Raw genomic sequence first — 15,171 nt, forward strand, 5'->3', positions numbered from 1 at the left:
TGCCAGCAGAGCTAACCTGCTTTGATCCCTTATCTGCTCTGTCCGCACCCATTTAGAATATTTGGGTCACAGTCCCTCACTTATGACAGTCAATAATAGCATATTTTCCACTCCAGCAGGCATAGCTGTGTTGAAAAATATTCAGATCCTGCGGTGACAAACCCATAGAAGTACCCAAGATTGCATCTAGATTTATGTGCGGTAGCAGCCCTGAAGCTGGGCTTGAATCCAGATCTGCTGCTTGTCCCCACCCTCAGGGCCAGGTCACTCTGAAAGATAATATAGATAATAGCAATGATAATGATTCTTCTAAGGTGATGTGGGCAGGGTAGACTGTATTCAGCTAAGGCCTGTTTGCAGATTGGATGTACCATGCCACTCTACCAGTTTCTGCTCTCTCCATCTGGCTTTCTAGTTTCATGACAGGATCAGTGTCTTGCAGACAGGATGGCGTAAGAGTCCGTGTTAAAAAGGCTCATAACGTTATCTTCTGCAAAGAATAGAGAGCGAGCCTGAACTCAAACAGTACTAAGGGATGTTTTACTTCTGGATAGTCTCGGAAGTGTGCTACTTCAGTGAATATAAACAGAAATACATAGGAAAGAAAACTTTTGTGGGAACTGGTGCTAGCAAACCCATTTTCAAAGATAAAGTAAAGAAAGATCTTGAAGAGACTCTGATTAGCTAATCCATCCCTTGGCCTCAAAGCGGGATTAACAATACCTGAAAAATATTAGGTTACCTTTTTCATTCTGGAGATTAGATGGGAAAACATGCTTAGATCAAAGTTATTTGGACCCTTTTTAAGCTGAGACTTAGGGAAAGAGGTCAGAGCAGTGAATATCTATGCAAGATTCATTGGTCTGTGGAAGGATAATTCTTTTCAAGAGATGGAACTAAGATATTTAAAGGGCACATCAAGTATTCATGACTTGTTCTGTAAGCTGTAGCATCCTACTGGAAATTTACCTTGATGTGATCTGGGTTATTGCACTGGATATAGATGTCTTTGCCTTTGGAAATAAAAAAATGCATAAGTGGCATTTTTAAATTATGAGATTTTCTCTCTTGCCATTGCATACATCCACCACAACATTGTCCCAAGCTGAGCTTTTTTTCTTGCAAAGAAGTTGTGCCTTTTGTGGGCAATTGAATTTCTGCCATGGGTTATTTTTCTTCTTCATGAAAAAATGGATAAATGTCTTTAATGGGCAAGTCATCATTCTGCTCTGTACTGGACTACTGACATTTTTGTGCAAAAATACTGTCAACCTCTTTCCTCTTCCCCAGAGAGCAAAAAAAAGCATTCTACTTATTATCTGTAATGCAAACCGAGTTGGCAATATTATTTCTTTCTCTATGCACATCCGAAAATTAAAATGGAACCTGGTTCATTAGAGATTTCATGTTCCCCGCTGTGTTGGGAGAAAAAAGTCAAATGCCTTGCTAGGACTTGTCAGAGGTAGTTTCAGCTCTAGACAGTTCAAGGAAAGGCTACCTGCCCTAAATGCGAGAATCTGACACCTGTGGACAAGCTCATTGACAGTTGACATGATTTAGCTGCAGCCAGCAGCTGAGCACCAGGCGGCCGCTTGCTCACCCCTGCCCCAGCGGGATGGGGAGGAGAATGGGAAAACAAAGGCAAAGCCTCGTGGGTTGGGATAAGGACAGTTTACTGGCAAGGGAGGGGGAAACAGTCAACATCAGTACTGATAACATATTCACAATGGGTGACAAAAGAAAGCAATCTACTGATCCAAAGGGATGCTCAGCCTGTCCTGGAGCCATGCTGAACCTGCCGCTTCTGACTAGCTCCCTTTTGTGATGAGCATGAAGTCACAGGTATGGAATAGACCCCTGGCCAGCTTGGCTCACCTGTCCTGGCTCCTTGTGAAAATTAACTCTATCCTAGCCAGAACCAGGACACAGTTTGTTCAGAAGGTCTTGGATGTTCTCCCATAAATGCTGGGCATGCTGAAGTCATTGCCTTTGCAGTGGTAACTTTGAGTGGCTTGCTTAGTGCCTAATTTTTCTAAGGGTGCATCCCGAGGGGGGAAAAGCCTATTTCTCCAGCCAGAAGTCACTCCAGCAGAAGTCTGGAGCCCTCTGCATGCCACTGTGGTTCTGAAAGGCTGTGCATGTGTCTCTGGTTCAGTGCCCCTCCTGTGAGTTTACGTGTGGGAGAGGTGGGGTGGGTCGGTCCCCACAAAGCCTTGGACAAAACATACAGTACCCCACCTTCTCTTTGAGTGGTAGCAGATAGTGCCAGAGCTGTAGAGCTGCTGATTTGCATGGTGTGCCAGCAAACCTCAGCTAATGTGTAATCACCTGGGGACAGTTACCAGTCTTTGCATGTCTGCTCTAATGTGCGCTGCTTCTGACAGCCAGCCAGACCTCCATGTGTCACTCACAGTTACAGGTAATGAGTCATGCGTTCTGCAAGATATCTGAGAGAGGCTTGTGTGGATTTTTATTTTTCCCCCCAAGCAGGGATATCTGATATCCGAATCTCATGTGTCAGGTGTAACTTTACACCTCTGAATTGAGAGTTTTGCTTATTATTGTGTATTCAGTAGACTACCTCTTGGATGTTCCCAGGATCAAAGAGGCCAGGTCTGCTGGAGGCTAAATACTAGGCTTCTGCTCCTGGTATAAAGAATTCTTGTGATGTTTTGACATCCTGTAATGCTTTTGTTCATCTGTATTATGTCGAGGCAACAGCTCTGCATTGCAGAATCATTCCAGTGAAAAGAGACTCATGTTAAGAAAGGCAGCTGACACCAATCTTATAAAAACTACTTGAAAACTGACATGAGTTTCTGCAAGAGATTCATGTCTCTGCCTACTGTTTGCATAACAAATATCATTCATTTCTAATAGTAACCTTGAACTATCCAAAATGTTGTCTTTTTGCAATTGGCATACAGGTTCTGCTTCAGAGTCAATAGCTGGATTGTAACAAGGAACACAGTATTCAACACCTGAATTATTTGTCAACAATACATTTCTCTAGTGGTAATTCCTCTGCAAGACCTCTTTTGTAGGTGGTGTTCTTCTGTAATGAAGATTAACTATTCACAAATTGTAGAAATAAAATACCACACTTAGATATACCACTTATACTGATAGATATAAAAAGTAAAATGTCTCCATCTGCTTTTTTACAAACATTTGTGCTGTCTTGAGGTCAGATGAAAAGACTAGCTAGCCCAGGTGCCAAAAGCAAAAGCTTATAGAAGGGGAGAAGATCAGGGCAAGTATATGTGACGCTTTGCCTTGAGTAACTCTTCAGCCTCCAGTTACTTGAGTCTTGGGGATTTTGTCTAGAAGTGATGATATTTAGCAACCCTCAACAGATTTCTCTTCCATGAACTTGTCTGGTCCTTCTAAACCCATCTGAGCTGCTGTCAGGGATTTCCACAGCATGTTATATGAAGAATCATATCATCTTGTTTCATCTTGCCTTTATCCTGCCACCTCTTTGTTTTCTGTGATGCCCCCTAGACCTTGTATGGGAGGGGCCAGTGAACAGCTGATTCCCAGGCACTTGCTACTTGCCTTCCCTGACTTTAGAGATCTCTGTCATATTCCCATCTCCATCATCTCTTTTTCCAGACAGAGGAGTCCCAATTTTTTTTATCCCTTCTTTTGAACTGGCCTTTGAACCAAGTGCTAGCCTTTCAAAAGACTGAACATTTTCTAATTCTTTCCCATCCTTTTTTGAGAGGGGGAAACTAGAACTGAATATGCTATTCAAAATGTAAGTGACCCATGGATTTATAGTGACGTTTATATAGTGGCTGCTTCTGAAAAGGAGTTAGTAGTTAAACAAAAAGAAAAATAACCCATTTTCAAAGTATGGATAAACTTCATACCATCCTAAACATAATAGACCACTGAGACTAGATTAATACTGGGGAAATAAATTCTGTCTTTCCTAACAAAAGATAAGAGAGTTTACTGTAGACTTTAGCTATTTTGGGAACAAGGAAATGGACCAACATCAAATTATTGTTGCCTAAGGATTTAATGTTGCTACTCACTTGTAGCTTCATTTCAGCAAGCAGATTATTTCTGCAATATATGTGAATGCACTTTCTTTCTGTGTGCATTAAACTCTTATTAGCTATATGAATGTGTTTGAGTCACTGAGCACAACAAAATACCAGCAGAAAAATAAATGAAAATTGCTGACCTATGATCTATCTTTAACAGTCTGTTAGCACTTTTCTCATTATTTGTGGAGAGGAAGTGTTTCTGGACTGTGTTGTATATGTGCTCTGTCCAGACAGTGTGACCATGTTATGAATGTATTCTTTTGCTCCACAAGTTGATGTGGTGGGTTGACCCTGGCTGGGGGGCCAGGTGCCCACCAGAGCTGCTCTATCACTCCCCTCCTTCACTAGACAAGGGAGAAAAAGTATAACAAAAAGCTTGTGGGTCAAGATAAGGACAGGGAGAGATCACTCACTAATTATCGTCACGAGCAAAACAGACTGAACTTAGAAAGGAAATTCATCTAATTTATTACTAAGCAAAACAGAGTAGAGGAATGAGAAAAATAACATCAAGTCTTAAAACACCTCCCTCCACCCCTCCCATCTTCCTGGGCTCTGGTGGAACTGAGACACAGCAGTGAACCTGTCTATCCTGTAAAGTTGGTGATCTTCTTCTAACTTAGTCCTGACACTTTCATCCAACCTATGTGCGAAGGAACCTCACCAAACTGTGAATAAAATAGTATCCACCCTGTGGCATTTCTGTCTGAGAAGGAAGTCTGAAAACTCTGGTTCGGACACAAAATTCTGCCTGTTACAGCAGTTATCTCAGCAGCCTGTGGGCATAGATGTACTCAGAGTTATGGGCTTTCAGCAACATGATCCCTCTTGTATTTTGTGAAATTTACTGAGCTGTCACAGTAATACTAGTGTGGCAGCAAGAAATGCACAAAGTAGAAGAGGAGAGATGGTGAAAATCCATGAAAAGAATCTGTCTTACGAAAATAAGTCAGAACAGGTGTCTTGAGAAGTTCAGGCTTTATAAAGTTTTGTAAGTTTGGAGATTTCTTTAATCCTAGTCCAGGAGCAAAATTTTTGAGGTGGTATTTTTTTGTGGGATTCCTGCTTTATTTACTATTTGTATGGTGGTGACCATGTAAACCACAGTTTTGACTTTACAGAGGAGGGAAGGAGGACCAGAGGCTGTACACTAGCTTGTTCTGGTTTTCCGTGCCAGCACTGGCTATACCGTGCGCTGCTTTTCTCAAACTTGATGGTAGAAACCCGTGCAACTATATGATGGCTCTTCTCCACAAGGACGTGTTTCCCTAACTGCTTTACCTATTCCCAGTAATGGTGATAGTTGACACAAGTGCTGTTTTGATGACAAATGTGAGACGTAATTTGTATAAAGAGGTACTTGGTCTGAGATGAGAAAATGGGGAGCATTTTGTACCTACAATCCCTTTTTTGGCCCTCAGACCTCAAAATCCTGCTTCTTTTTGAGATGGAGCTTGCCATAGAGGGTACAGGCTGTAACACCTCTGTAATGGGAGGATAAGGGTATCCCGCCTAAGAGGCAATATAGTGAACTGCCATTGCAGTATGTATTTTACATACATACATGGTTATCAAGTGAAGGTATTTAAATTGAATTGGAGACCTTTTTTGTTTTGGTGATTTAAAGCATTTCCTAAGCCAGCAGCAGTGAAGGATCCCTCTGCACATTTCTCAGTGATGTTTAGTATTTTCTTAAAGTAGATCGGGAAAGAGTACGTGCTTATGGCACAAGTTGGTTGCATCATATCCCATTTCATAGGGAAAATGTGCCAATGGCACAAAAAGACCTTGAGAAATATAAATGAGTCTTTTTTCAGTATTTTGAGAGAGGCTATGGAGACGGAACTCTGCTTTTATGTGATCGTCTAATATGCTTTTTTTCATCAACAAAGGTTTCTTGTGTCTTAACTCAGATATGCATTATTGCTATTGAATCGCATGTATAATTTGTATGCATACTTTACAGGCAGTCACTGGCTATGATCCCAGAGGGTTTTATATTGAAGGAGAGCAACATAAACAAAAATACAGAGGATATGCTTATGTGCATAAGGGGTAGGAATGAAATTAGAAGAATGAGCTGAATAGGAAAATGAGACTGAGAAAGGTGAAGATGCCTCAGTACTACTACCAATCTACCAATAAATAAGAATTTAGATATTTTAAATATCTCATGGAATAGTCACTGCAAACAACATGGATTAGTGGTCCTTGTGGGAGGAAGAAGTAGGCAACATCTTGGATGGGATAGTAGAAGCATGGTGAAAAAAAAAGAGTTAAAATTAAGATGACCTTAGCAAGCACACAAGCAGCTGCAAATAATTGTCCTTTCTGGTGCATCATGAGAGTAATGCAGTGAATTCACACTGCCCTATGTTATGGTGCCCTGGGAATATGGAGAAGGGTTTGGTGGTGTGAATCTCAGATTGTGGAAGGCAGTTTGCGATGTTTAATAGCTTTAAGCTATCCTAAATCAGAATGACTCATATCTTCAACCACATTAATTTTAAGAACACAGATTCTCATTGTGTTGCTGAGTTTAAACTAGTACACTTGAAAACATTTCTTTTTTTCTGTAAAGTTTCTTTATCCTGTCATTTTTGTAGCATTCCATGTGCTAGCATGTTAGTAAGGTCATGAGTCAGCAGGACTTCTTTACTGGGATTCCTGTCCTGTTCATAGATTATGTACCACCACTGAAGTATTATTTTTGAAAGCTTAACTCCTTTGTTTGCTTAGAAATGTATTTTAACAGCCTCTACTCAATGCATCTATCTCTCTAAAAGGAACAAGGCAAGACTGTGGTATAAAAATCAATAGAAAATTGTCTTAATACATTATTCTTCATATTATGTCCGAATTCAAATGTTGCTTATAGGAACTACAGGAAGAATACTGAGTAAGTGTATTTCTTCTCTTCTGCTTTCTGCTGAAATTATTCACTGACCTGTGTGTGCAGTATTTGCTTCCTTGAGAAAACAGATTGTTGACATTCCTGGTGCGTCTCTGCACCTAGAAAAACAATATATTGGCAACCATGTTATATTTCTACGACTTGAACAGTACTGAAACTATTAGCTACTTTCATGGAATGTCTTGACCGACGTGCACAGACTTTGTAGGCTTCTGCAGAGATGATTTGTTTTTCTATGAATTGAGCTTCAAATACTTTTTTTTTCATTCAGTATGTCACAATAGAATTAAAGCACTGTCTTACCGATATGAAATCGTCTTCCACTTTAGATTTCAGCAGGTTCTGCATTTATATAATAATATAATGTTTTATGAATGCAGCAGTTTAGACGTGTTCATTTTGCTGGTAACCTTTGGAGTAGTTTATCTTTTCCCTTTCACAAATATATAAAGATAAAACAAGTGAAAACCTTCTCTAATCACTAACATTTGAACCAAGAAATACTTGCTAATACTGATTTTGAGCAGTCTTAGGTAAAGGCACTTGAGGCTGATAAAAAGAAGCTCAGTTTCAGCACGTTAAGAGGTAGTGGTATCAGCACCGATGTACTCTTACAAAAAGATTATATTCTTTCCTTGGTGGTGGTTAATTTCTGAGTAGTAGATGACTGATCCACACGTGGTATTCTGGCCTAAGATGAGCAGAGGTCATCCAATCTGTTATGCTATATAACCTGATACCAAGAAAAGGAAGAATGCAGCACACAGAAAATCCATAAGAAAACGTAGGAAACCTCTTCAGTCTGGAACTACACTATTCATTTGTTCCACTGAGTCTCAGTAATCTGACCATCTAGTTTTGCAGAAAGCAGAGTTGTGTTTCAGTGTCCTTCAGACACTTTTCACTGAAAATGTAGATTTTGGTTAGTATCAGTTCTCAGGTAAAGTCATAATGTTGCCATGGTTTAAGAGGTGAGGTATCAGAAGTTCAGAATTTTTTTTAAGAAAACCAAGTGGATATCTGTTGGCGTTGTTTCTGCAGTAACAAACATATTAGTATTTCTATTTCTGAAATAATGAGTATTATTTTTACTAAGTATATCAATATTTTCATTGAGGAGCATCTTTTCATATTCAGTCAGGTATCATGTTTCATATATATTTATTTTCACATTACATTTTTTTATCATGTTTTTTCATTCATATGTGCAAGCACACACATACACAGATCCATACAGTCTCTCATATATTGGCTGGAGCTGGAAGTGCCAACTTGAGCTTTTTTAGCAGGAGATATCTAGAAGTGTTATTAATTGGCTGTATAGAACTCTGCAAGATTTGAATCGTTCAGGCTGAAGTTTTCCATTCAAGTATCAGTTCCATACTAAATCTTTTTTTAAGATTATAAGAAGAGCTGCTTCTTTCAGAGAACATGGTTAAGATAAAATAGTGCTCAGTCCAAGTTTTAAAAATCATTTTGGAGAAGCTCTAGTGCATATTCTTAGCCTTTGGGCATACAGAGTGGGGAAGGAAAGGAAACAGGACCAGAAGGTTGTTTTGTGTGAGGGAGATGCTTTTGCTGATTCTATGGGGAATCGCCCATTTCTGACTAAGTTTTAAACCTTTGGAAAAATGTTTGCATGTGATTGACAGAGACTTGTTAGAGGTTTACCAGTTAAATTCTCATAGGATTACAGCTGTTATGTGCATATGAGCTCTGTAGAGCTGTCACTTAAAAGCCTGAGAGGCTCATTTCTGTGTTGCTGTACACAGAGGTTGTTCCGAGGCCAGATAAAGGAATAAGGAGCAGTGAGCCTCAGGCTCTTGGATAGTGTGAACTGGAACTGGCAGCTGGCAGGCAGAGGGAGAGAGGGGCAAGCGGGCAGGATGGCGAGACTGGTTCTGCCTGGCAAGGAAGAGTAAGACCAGATGAGGAGTTTACCTGCCTGCAACTTCAGTAAAATATTGCCGTGGTTCTGTGGTGCATGGGGTGAGTGCTTCTTGAGGCCTGGGTGGGGATACCTGAGACTTGCCAGTCCTCTGTTGCCAGCAAGTGTCCATGAAATCCTTTGGCAAAGTCTCAGCCACACTCGCTGCAGATGAGCATAGAAGAATACATCCTTTCTCTTCTTACATCCCTTCCTTCTTTCATTACATGTTTGATGGCTTCTGCATGAAATGAGATGGGTATCCTGGTTCTACAAATAAAACATTCTTATATTTTACCCAACTTTGACTAACAGCAGAAGGCCCAGCCTATGCCAAGGATCCAGCAGGGTGGGAGAGTGCAAGAGGGTCCTACAGAAGAAATGAATTTATGATTTTGTAACTCAAAACTCTATTGCAATGCCTACGCATGAGAGGATGCAGTTGTGATTGTCCATACAATCTTAACTGTGCCATTAAGTGTCAGTGCTTGTCTTTGCAATACTAACAGACTTTTAATTCAGCTTCTATGTGGTCTGTCTGCAGATAAACATTTGTACATACATATGCTGCAGTGTACCTACATGTACACATAAATATATCTGTTTCCATAACTGTGCTTAGACATGGTTATGTTAGACTGCAGCTAGGAATAAGACTATTCAAAGTTAAAAGATTTAAAAATTATATTTTTGCATGTTGCTTTATTCCCCAGAGGGTTTGCAAACCCAGTATGTTAGAGTTAACTCTAAGGTATGTTGAAATGCATGCTTGACACACAGAGTAATCTTAATAAAACCATACTAGTTATTCCAATATTACTAGAATATTTGTCTCCTTAGTTTTCCCTACCCACCCCACCCATCACACTGTTCAAAAAAGAGTTGTAACTTTGCAGGTCAAATCAAGGGTGCTTAAGAAAGGGTAGAGGAACACCAAATTTTTTTGTGAAATAATTGTGCCCAGCACATCGTGAAGACTCACAGTATCTTTGGAGCAAAGGGGGCTGGAGGCAAGGGAGGGGAATGTAGTGAAATAGGGGAGGTGATCATTGAGGATCAGCAGCAGGGTTGTTGTATAGGCATGAGGGTGGAGTATGCAAAGGGTTAGGACAAGGGAGACCACTGAAGGGGTTCAAAGGGAGGGTGGCTCACACAGGAATATCTTCAAAGAGAATAGACATAATGTCTTAAACAGATCAGAGGCAGAATAACTAAGAGTAGTTTCAGTAATCAAAGTGCTGCAAGCCAGCATGATAATTCTGCTAGTAGAAGTGAAAAGTTCCTCCTCAGAAATACTTTGGGGGGAAAAAAAAAAAAAAAAAAGACATGGAGATTTGGGTTCATTTGTTTCATTTGGTTTTTAAGTGAGCAAGATCCCGAAGATCCGAATGTTTCAAGTCTGAGAGGGGAGTTAAGTTTCAGGAAGGATTCACTAGGTGGCTATGACTCAAGAAATGAAGAAACAGTTACACCTTCACCTGATCTAGCTCAACAATGCCTTTTTGAGACAGTGGTTGCAATGATTTACATACATTCAATAATTGAATCACCCATAATACTGAATTGAAGGGACTGTTGTAAATCCCAAGAAAAATGGAATATAATGGAAAATATCCAGATCTGTTCAAATAATAATCTCACTCATTTTGTGAGAAACTAACTCCGAAACCTCAGCTATTCAGATAGTCGTTAGATTTTACAGGCGAGCTTTTATTGCCATCTACTGGTTTAAATAGGCAGTTTGCTCTACTACAACACCCTTTCTAAGAACCATTTGGAAAATGTTTGCTTACTGAAAAAATATTTTGAGGAGATTGTTTCAGAATATTCCTTAGGCAAGCTTATCTTTGGCATGGTATCAGACGAGTCTGTTTGTAGTTAGCTATGTTGGTATGCCAAGCTTTATGAAAGGTTTAAACATCTGGAACCTGACGTACCCATAAGCACACTCCAACACATGCTGTGCAGTGCGTATGTGCGCATGCACTTTGAAAACTGGAGTTGTCAACTTTTCTTTCCACTTTCAACTTTCAAACTACATAAAATTAAGCAAGACTCAAAGAAAAACTTACTCCTAATTAGTATTTCAGAATTTCTAATTACTCCGAAGCCCCTAAAAATCAGCAGGAGAACTTGAAAGTTGGAGGCTTGATTAAATTAAGTCTGAATCAAGTCATTGACAAGGTGAGATTAGCTTTTTTATAAATACAGTTATGAGAATGAAAGGCCCATTTCTACCTTTCTCAAGCAAGACATCCATTGAATCCGTAATCCTTTAATAAGATCTCTAGGATAAGTATCTAATTTCTCTAAACTCCAAAGCCTTTTATATATATTTCTAGCTATTCAGTATGAAATTCCTAAGAGCTAGATCTTCAGTGCTTTTCTGGACGCATCCGTGCAGGCTAAAAAGTCATTGCCAGGCTGCTGTATAATTCAGATCTGCAGAATGTTTCTCTTTCATCAGTTAAACTAGGTGTTTGTACAAGCACTCCCAGACCTCCTGCAGATTTTGGGTGCTCAAAATGAGGCAAAATCAGCCATGACATGTTACTAAAATTATTTAAACTAACTAATTTCCAAAAATGAGTGTAACAAATGGAAGCAAGGAAACATATGGAAAGGTGACCTAGCAGTGGTAACCATTTCAGCCAATACATGGGCATCTACAGCCTTGCACCCACAAGTACACAAAAAACTCCTCACACAATGATTAAATCTGAAGAAACAGCTGCAAAAAGATACAGCAGCAACAGAAGGCTATTTTTTTTTAACTAGTTTTGCTGATTAGGAGATTTAAACTGTGTATCATCTACTGAAGTACGATTACAGAATCATGGGGGTTTCATTTTTTTTTTTCCTGCAGCTCTCATGTTCATTCCTGAGACTGCCATATCCTGACTATCCTCCTAATGGCCATTGTTTGCAGATCTTAACCAAAGCCTTTGTATTCATTGTCACTCATTGTTCCTGTTTTTTATCTTTGTTCTTCTCTCACAGCTACAAGCCCCCAGTGTGAAAGGCTTTGATTTTGCTAAGCAGCATCTGGGCCAGCACAATAAAGATGATGTCCTGATTATCCATGAGCCAGCTCCTTTACCAGGACCTATTAAGGACACTACCCCATCTGAAAATGGAGATGTGCCCAGCCCCAAGTCCAAGACTTCCTCAAAACCTTCAAAGACTGTTCGACACAGAGGGAGGTCAGTTCACAGAGGAAAACCAAATTGTAGTAGATGACAGTTTATTAATGGCTGGCAATTGCTGTATTTTTAAGGCAGTATCAGTGGACAAAACTGTTCCAGAGCTCTGGGACTTGCGTTTTCTAGTGGGCCGTCAGTGATGGCTCACTGCTTATTAGTACAAGGTTGTGAGAATTTAGTGTCCATTTTTCTCTTAAAGGCAACATGCCCAGTTAAGAGGGGTATTTAAGACTCTATGAGGTTGGCTGGAGTCAAGTCATTGCTTGTTCAGTGGAAACACAAAGTGTATGTTTTCTGATGCATTCTCTTTGTAGTTGACCTCTAGCTACTAAGGCAACGAGTGGTTAAAAACTAACAAAAACCGTTGACAAATAGCAATATATTTCAATTAACGGTGATCAATACATGTATGATAAGTTGGAATTTCCAGAAATAAGCAGTATCTCCAAAAATCAGGGAAGATGCATGACTGTTTTTATTTGTGGTTATCTGGTTGCTCTCATAGCAAACCAGTTTTGGTCAGGAAAAGGAGTGATAATTTACAGCTGTGCAAGTGGAGAAGTGTCTGTTGATCTTCAGCAGTAATTTCCTAACCTTTTCCAATAATCAAATGATGTGAATGTGTCTTGCTGGAAAGGATTGTGTTTGTAGGATAGGCAGTGTAACAGAGCTATGCAGTAAAGAAAGATCTGTGCATTAAAAAAAAAAGGGGGGGGGGATCAGTGGGAAGGTAATAGGTGGGAAAAAATGAAGTCCTGAGGAGTGCTACGGTGAGTCCCAAACAGCTCCTCATTGTGGAGCTCCTCTGTGCTCCACTTTCCACTAATTCTTCTTCCTTTCCCTCCCGCTCATATTTTTGCACTCCTTTGTCTCCAGCTGTGCATCCCCTGTGCTTTTACCGATGTGCTGTTGCAGGGTGGGAGGAAAAAAAAAAAAAAACAACCAAGGGCAGAGTTGAATAAGCTTAGAAAGAAAGAAGCTAAGGGTGATTCTTTGTGAGCTGCAGGTCTCTGTGACACAGCTTGCTCCTCTGCTCAACCTTCTGTGCTTCCTCTAAAGCCTCTGTTGCCCCAAGATCCTTGCTGCATCTTCTCTACGTGGGCTTTGTACAGCTCAGTTTCCACCTTCCCAGATGCTGATCCTGTCTTCTCTTTAGGTCTTGCAAGTAGTAAACTATCAGTGGTACAGTCAAAGGTTGGCAAAATTGGAAAATAATGGGAGAAAAAATAGCTAACTTGTTTTGGTGTAGCTTAAATTGAAACAAATTAATATAAATCATAAGGACAAGTGTTTCTGTGTTTCTTTTTAAAAGTTCAAAAGTGGCATAAGACAGAGATGATACTTAGGGGAAAGTATCTATATTCACATGCACGTAAGTATAAGAAAGAAATTTAAACTTGAGGCTATTACTGTATTTCATCTATAATAATTCAGAAAATGAAACAGGAAAAAATTCAGAAGCCAACATTTTAATGCTTCCCTTGAAGACAATAATGAATCATTGATCAAATTTGGAACAAAGATATTTCTTTTTTTAAGAGCATCTAAATTCAAACACTCAAAAAAGAGAATTTCCCTGGTCTCCTTCATCCTCCCTTAAGAGCAAATCTCCCTTTAGGTTTAACTGTGGAGATGTTACCATCATCTCTCTAACATGCTGACGTGCCCATGTCAGCTTGAGATTTAAAACACTTATTCCCTGAGGCAGAAGTTGAAATGTGAAATGATAGCATAGTGTGTTATGTTGGGTTTAGCTGTTTTCTGTTTTGTGAGGAAATACAGAGCTCAGTTCATGACAATGCAGTTCAAGGCTGTATGTTGAAAATATAGTGGTGATGTGAGCACACGTTCTGTATCTGTAAAAAAACAGCAAACAAGAAAAACAATGGAGTTCAGAAAGCACAGCATCTCTAGGCTCCAGTGGAGTTGAACCTGTTGTTTTGGCTTGAGAGGACACAACTGTGTATTCCTCAGCACTTATAAAGAATAACTGATGTTGACTCAGCACTATTTGTGTTCCTATAATTTACTTAATGCTAATTTAGATAGGCTGAGGAAAGAGTATGAAGGAAAACAAGGCACAGTGAGGTGAAACAGAAAGTCAGTAGCAGACCTGGAAACAGAACTCCAGCCTTATCCTCTGCTGAACCAAGGCAAAGGTGGTAGAGACAATAGCTCTGCCCACCCTCTCCACCTTAGAAAAGAGGAAAAGATGCAATGGTGCAGAGCTGTAAGCTCATTGAGAACCACTTCTCCTTATTTCCCTGCTAATTTTTTTTTTTTTTAATTGGGATGTGAATTATTAGTATTACCGTCCTGCAGAAAAGAATGAAAAACAGAGTTCAATTATCATTGCATTGTTCAGGGAGGAGTTGAATTTGGAGCATTGCCTGCTGCAAGAAGTTGTTTTAACTTTCAATGAACTTGTCCAGCTTGGTGTAGTGATCTTGGTCTGTGTGCTCTAGGCAGGTTGATACTTAGCCAGGAGCCTCAGTAACTAGTTCAGATATCCATCTAGCCCAGCCGAATCTTGCATGTAACGAGGTTAATGCACACACTAGCACACACTTTCAGTGATCAGCTCCCTGCAGGAATAGAATATGAATGTTCAGAAGACAAAATGGTCACTAGAGACTATCACAAAGGCTGATCCCATATGAAGACAGGCTTTGGTGTCAGCTGGGCGGTGGCGTATGCCCTATATTTTTGCTATTTTTATACTATCTGAATAATTTTACAGCTGAAGTATTCGGTTGGGGAAAATCTTTATATTTTTCTGTAATCACCCACAAAAATTAGGAACACAGAGATTGTAATTTGTAGGTAACAAATGTTTTTAAAAATCTCATGACTGCGTGGATAAATACGTAAAAGTACCATTTCTGAATGGCCCTATGTTTAAGTAGTCAGGAAAATAGGCACATGGACTTGTATTAGCAAGAGAATACCAAGTTAGCAAGTCTGAATAATAGACTAATTACCAGTATGGGTTTCATATTTTTAATATAATTCCTTTCTGTCTGAAAAGTAAACTGCTACTTATGAATGCAGAGTGTTTTCTTGAAATAT

General features: G+C 39.6%; 1 protein-coding gene across 4 annotated transcripts in view; it reads left to right on the top strand.

Moving 5' to 3' along the window:
- Positions 1-15,171, top strand: part of KIAA1549 (KIAA1549 ortholog) — a 156,753-nt gene that overhangs the window by 113,106 nt on the left and 28,476 nt on the right. For all 4 annotated transcript variants that reach the window (XM_075755195.1, XM_075755202.1, XM_075755185.1 and 1 more), the window contains exon 11: positions 11,900-12,102. In XM_075755195.1, coding sequence (XP_075611310.1) covers positions 11,900-12,102 — 203 coding nt within the window. The remainder of the gene's footprint in view (positions 1-11,899; positions 12,103-15,171) is intronic.

This window comes from Balearica regulorum, chromosome 1, assembly GCF_011004875.1.
Source record: "Balearica regulorum gibbericeps isolate bBalReg1 chromosome 1, bBalReg1.pri, whole genome shotgun sequence".
NCBI lineage: Eukaryota > Metazoa > Chordata > Aves > Gruiformes > Gruidae > Balearica > Balearica regulorum.